General features: G+C 40.5%; 1 protein-coding gene across 1 annotated transcript in view; it reads right to left on the bottom strand.

The window, feature by feature from the left end:
* The window catches only part of b4galt2 (UDP-Gal:betaGlcNAc beta 1,4- galactosyltransferase, polypeptide 2), a 185,965-nt gene extending 180,663 nt beyond the window's left edge, over window positions 1–5,302 (bottom strand). The window contains exon 1 of the mRNA XM_085377124.1: window positions 4,957–5,302. Within this exon, the coding sequence (XP_085233250.1) occupies window positions 4,957–5,302 (346 nt within the window). The remainder of the gene's footprint in view (window positions 1–4,956) is intronic.
* Window positions 5,303–6,357: the final 1,055 nt, after the last annotated feature.

Genomic DNA, 6,357 nt, shown 5'->3' on the forward strand with positions numbered 1-6,357 from the left:
GCACGCAGCCGCGAGGAAACAGTCACCTGAGAGCCAACAGAGCCCCTAACCGGACATGACCGCTACCCCGGGTTGAGCCCCCCAAGGAAGACAAGAATTAAAGTTAGCTCACCATCAGCCCTCACTTACACTCAGGTACTCGCACTCAAAACCAAAAACACTGCATGTGAACTAAAAAACAGTGTTTGTGATTTTCATATTATAGCCACATATTTTTTCTTCCTTTTTACAGAGAAATTGCTTTTAAGTGACAAACATGAACTCCTTAATCTGTATTTTCTTAATATCTATATAAGAATTTTCATAAGGAACTGGTGGTTTGCAAATCCACAAGCCAGCTAACACTAATAAACACAAACACACGGCCACAAACAGAAACGCACACATTCAGGATATAAACTGTGGATGCTAGCCACTCATACAGGAAGCACCTGTCAGCTGGTGTTGTGGGACAGCCAAGGACTTGCTTGTTTGTTTCTCCCCCCTTTTCACTCACTTTCTATGTGAGTTTGTGTGTGTGTGTGTGTGTGTGTGTGTGTAGTGTGTGTGTTTGTATATACCACTGTCCAACATCTCCCTTTCTCGCTCTACACCCCCCTCACCTCTCCACCTGCTGTTCCTTCCTTCAGTCCATCCCGCCTCTCTTTCTGTCGTACTTCATACAAACCATCATACCGCCATCAGAGATCACTCTCACGCTTTCTGTGCACCTGTGACTGAAAAACAGACTCGCTCAGTCTTTCTATGCCTTCCTGCTCATTACAGCCCCAAGGCAGCCACTTCATCACTGAGAAAAGGCAGAGATAAGCTACAAGAGTACACCTGTGCCTGGTATGAATGCCAAATCCAGTGTCAGTGACAGCCAATTCCAGGCCAAATAATGGAATCAGCAAACCTCAGCTTCAGACAAATCAGCCTGACAGCTTCATCTCTCACTCCCAATTTCAAAGCACGTTACCAACCTCATTATCAAATGAGAAAAGCAATCAGTGAAAAAAATAGAAAGATGTTCACTCCTCTACCCCCCACTGTTCACGAGGGATTACATTTACTAAGCTCATTTACAAATGGAACAGGTGGGAAAGAAAAAGAGACATGTTTTTTTATTTTACCAGAAGATGTTTTGAGGGTTTTTTTTAACAAAAGAAATATAGATATACAATGTTGTATATTAACCTCATACATATATACATATATATATACACATATATATATACACATATATATATATACACATATATATATATATATATATATATATATATATATATATATATATATATATATATATATATATATATATATATTTGTTGACTATATGTGCCAAAGCTTAACTTAAACCACATGAAAGACAGCAAGTTTAAAAGAGTAATATCAAATAACACATTTTCATTTCAAGGTAAATATTTAAAAAGTCCACCTACTCTTTCTCCCTCACTGAACTATGAAGAAAAAAAGATTCTCAACTTAAAAACTGCTGGAAAAGTCTGTTTTTACCGTATGAACAGAGTGCTGCAAAAAAAGGGTTGACCCACTTCCTGATTTCTTTTTTGAATACTTGTCACAGTGATGTATTTCAGATCATAGCTTTTTTTAAAACTTATATTTAAACTTAAAATGTGGTTGATTTCAATTAAATGTAATTTATGTTGCATCAAATCCCAACAACAGTTTCCTCTAGGCCCTTTATATTGTAAGGTAAAGACCCAACAATAATACAGAGAATGATAGAGGATAGAGGCTGACGATCAGAAACAAGTGTAACAAATATGCAAAGAAAGAAAAGACACATAAACGCACTTAAACTGAGACTGACTTTCAGCACAATGAAAGTTTTCTTTCTGATGATGATTTTAAAGAAATGTTGCCGTATCAAACTGGAAAGTGAGGAACAAACATCCAACAACCGGCACAACAATTAGTCCTTCTTCTCTTTTTGAAAGGAAAGAGACTTTAAAGTAATGGTAAATGGCCTGTATTTGCATAGCGCTTTACTAGTCCCTAAGGACCCCAAAGCGCTTTACACATCCAGTCATCCACCCATTCACACACACATTCACACTGGTGATGGCAAGCTACATTGTAGCCACAGCCACCCTGGGGCGCACTGACAGAGGCGAGGCTGCCGGACTGGTGGGCCCTCTGACCACCGCCAGTAAGCAACGGGTGACGTGTCTTGCGCAAGGACACCACGACCGAGACTGTCCAAGCCGGGGCTCGAACCGGCAACCTTCCGATTACAAGGCGAGTTTTTGTTTTGACTCATTAGGATGAACTGAATGATGCTGAGATAAGCAGCACGCAGATCGCAGGTCAAGCCTACTTTAGCTAATGTGAAATAATGACAGTCGGAGTTCCTTCCTGAGCTCTATTTATCAGTAAGTATTCATGAAAGGGTGTGTTTGTGTGTGTGTGTGTCTGCATGGGTGTGAAGTAAGTGTGTGACCACTATGTAATTATGGATTTAGTGAACCCCAGGCTTAGTGTGACTCTATCGACCTCAGATTTGTTGGGTGGATACATAATGATGATATGTGTGTGTAAGCAAGTGAAGGTGCCCTGTGTGCAGCTTGTTTTACATACATATAGAATATTTTCCACCTATTCCCAAAGTTATTCATCTAAGCGTTACTGCCTCCGTGTGTGTGCATGTGTGTCTTAAAATCCTTTTGCTGACGATGGGAAGTCTTACAAAGTCCACACTGTTTACAGTCCCACGGTGCATTCACAGGGCAACCCGGCCAGTCTCCTAAAAAACATACTGGCTCTAAACCGAATTCACTGATATGCAAGTCAGAAGGTTGGGAACCAAGAAGCCGTCTCCCCATCAGACGATGTCTTCACTGAGTTTCAGTTTTCTTTTTTTAACTTTTAAATTCTGTTTTTTTTTTTTAGATGGATAATTCTGCAGTTACACTAGAGAAAACAGTGGTTTATGATCTCAACATGACAAAAAATTACTGTAACCATGTTTTCAATGAAGGTCTCATGTTAGCTTTGAAATAGCTGCTCTAAAAATGGAGAAAATGACTATGGCAGTCAGTCTGCTATCAGTTTGCATTTAAACGGCATCAAGGTAGCAATTAACTATGACAAATCTGCAAAAATTACAAGTCTGTGGCTGTAGCAAACCACTTGCTATGTACATACACAGAAATTCACATTTCATAGAGATTCAACTACAAAATGACATACAGATAGTTGGCAACCAGTCCAGTCCTCTATCGCAGACGGACAGATCGCAGACAAGTTGTTCACATCGGTTCACACTGATTCAGATCGACTGCAAAGTGCTGGCAACCTGTCGATATTTATAGAAATACATTTGCAAACCTTAGACAACCTGTCTGAAAATGACTGCAGACAGTCCGACCAGTCACCAGACCACGGTTGTTATGTGACTGGTTACCTCCCACCACTTGTGCAATCACTACAAGGACTTGCATTTAGTCTTTGACAGCAGAAACATTTAATGCAACCACCAGGCAAACAGTAATTTGTCCTCGCAAGGAGCCCGCCCCTCTGTTTTAACTCTAATGTGACTGAGCCATAAGAAACCAAAGCAACTAACTAGGTTGAGTAAATCGGGTTAAAATAATGTTAAAATAGAGCCTTTCCTTTGTTTTTAAGTTTCAGGGTGATGAGCCCACATTCTTTTTCTAACACATTTTTTTTTTTGCCTTACAAGAAACATTACTACTTTATATATTATATTAACATTTTTATTATAACACTAAGAACACTAAACAACTAAAAAAATGCAGGACTCTTTTAAAACTGATCCTGCACCCTCCGCTTTCATCTGTGCTGCTGTGTGTTTGTGTTTGTGTCAGCTCACGTGTCTCACTGCATAAATTAATAGCTCCACTGTGAGACTATAAGGTTGCAATACCACATTGTAAATTGTTGACATTAAATCCATTTTATGTTTCAGGCTGACCCAGAAAAACAAAATTATGGTTACACTTGCTCTTTTGCTAATTGGAGATGCATTTATTTACAGAATATAAAGTAGTACCTACACAGCTTTAAGCTCTGATCGAAGGCTCATCTAACTACATCTGCATCTAACATTACTCTAATGAATGATGTGCAAATCCTCCTGGTTTAGTTATACAATTACTCGGTATACAGTACAAGCAAACTGGATGAAGAATAAATAAATAAGCTACGTATTATCAGAAAAATCTAAAGAAGTGTAAAAGCAGAAAATTAAACCTCAAACTTGTGTACACCGTAACTTAGATCTGACTTGAGCTAAAATGAGTTGTGATAGGAGCTGAAGAGTACAGTGTAAGCACAACAAAAGCTAAATGCTAGTCCACACATATTATATTAAAAGCAGGAGTTACAAGGGAAAAGCTTCTCCTAGAAAATATGATCATGAAATCTTTGTTGTTCTCAGGCAAAAAATTCACATCTTCAAAAGATTCATTTTGCATTAAAAGTCAGATCAAACAGAGATGCACACAGACGTCTGCTTCACATCTGTTCGTGTCATCGACATCCCCCTGATATATGCAGAATCCTGTCTATCTACAGTTAGCTTGCTGGCTACATGACAAAGACAGGCCAGATAAAGTAGAATCGGCAGACTGCTGCTGCGCCCATGGTTTCGCCTCCCAAGAGGAAGTGTCACAGACAAACACAACTACAGACAGGAATATTTTAAATCTCACATTTTTGTGAAAGGCAACTGTGAAATTTCTCCCGGGTAGCTCCACCATATTTAAAGTCACCGCCAACAGCTTGACAATAAAGACAAAAAATCTACCTGTTTGTACATAATGCACATGTGAGGAGCGACTACACTGACCAATCAGAAAATCTGTGAAAACATATTAAGGGTGAGTGTGTGTGTGTGTTCTGGGGTGAAAACAACTCGTTATTGTAACTACAAAAGAATTGGAAAAAAGCGAGGGAAATGTAGGAGAAGTCTGTGACATTATTACTCACCAAGGCCAGGCGGGCTTTCAGGACATGGTGGCAGTGGTTTGGGAGACGGTGTCTGAGTGTTCTCCGGCTGCACACTTGGCACCAGCTGCTCGCCTGTGGCCAGGTAGCTGGCTAATGTGGCGTTGGGCCTGGAGAGGTTGTAATAGTAATAATGATGTCCGCTCCCTGCCCCACTAACATTGCTCCTGGATCCGTTGCGGCCATTGTTAAAGCGACTGAAGAGGTCGAAGCGCTGCGAGTACACATCGAAGTACAGGATCATCATGATGAGGAAATGGAGCAGGCAGAGCAGCAGCACGCCTTTACAGATGCGCTCCAGAGTCCGGCCCAACATCAGCCGGGTCATGGCAGAGGAAGACGACTGTCCTGCGGCGGCCAGCCACGACAACGCTGACGTGGCCAGGTTAGGGGCATGCGCTCATCCCGACGGACATGTGGGTAAAATCAGGCTACTGTTAGATCTCTGATTAGGTTATTTCATACTCAACGATCTGACTTCAGCAGGGGTCATGGGATTACTGATGAGAATGGGCAAGGTACACCATCACCTACGCCTGCTTTTCCCAAAATGTGATCAGCCAGCTTGTTTCTGGCGTGTCCTGAGATTCCCTGCATGACAAAAAGTACTAAATGCTATAGTTTCTATTTATCACAGCACTCCTCGAGCCTGGTGAAAAGTATGGATAGATCAATTTAAACTACAAAATAAGGTGGCTTTGTGAACATACTCATATGAAAATGTGGTAAAGGGTTTAGTTGGCCATCATCAAAGTATCAAACTATGGCTGATGCCAGAATTAAAAGGCAGTCCACTTCAGTAGCTAGTGCTGCAAAGCTCTAAATATGTGCCGATACCAGAGATGGCTCAGATGTTCATCGTTGTAAAGAAGAAAAGTGTAAAGCGTCAGCTGACATGTCTGTTGGGTCGATCTCTTCTCACATGTCTGCTCACGGGTCCATCAGACTTTGTTGGATGGTGAACACGGTCCTCTTTAGTCTCGCAGCGTTAAATGTGGAAAGCCTCAGCGACCTGGAAGATAGAAGTTAGATAAGAAAGAAATATTTTAGGATGAAGCCAAATCATCTTAAGTTCATTTTAATTACACTAATAAATCTTTTTTCATTAAAATAATGGCTTTGTGCTGTTAAATAACATTAATATTTTGGCTTCTTATTTAAACAGGAACAGGTGAAGTGTTATTAATTGAAGCTGTGCATTTCGACTCCGTGCAGTGACTTTTTGTACCATTTGCTGCATAAAATCAAACTGGGCATCATCGATCTTCCGCTGGCATTTTCAGTATTCTGTGACCTTGTTCGTATTCGAAATGCCTGGTTTAATAGCAGTGAAATAAATTTAGGAGTTCTCTCTCATCAGAGAAAGAAGTACACATGGGGATT

Source organism: Diplotaxodon limnothrissa, linkage group LG18 (assembly GCF_057381915.1).
Source record: "Diplotaxodon limnothrissa isolate DT_005_m linkage group LG18, D_limnothrissa_male_GT1.1, whole genome shotgun sequence".
NCBI lineage: Eukaryota > Metazoa > Chordata > Actinopteri > Cichliformes > Cichlidae > Diplotaxodon > Diplotaxodon limnothrissa.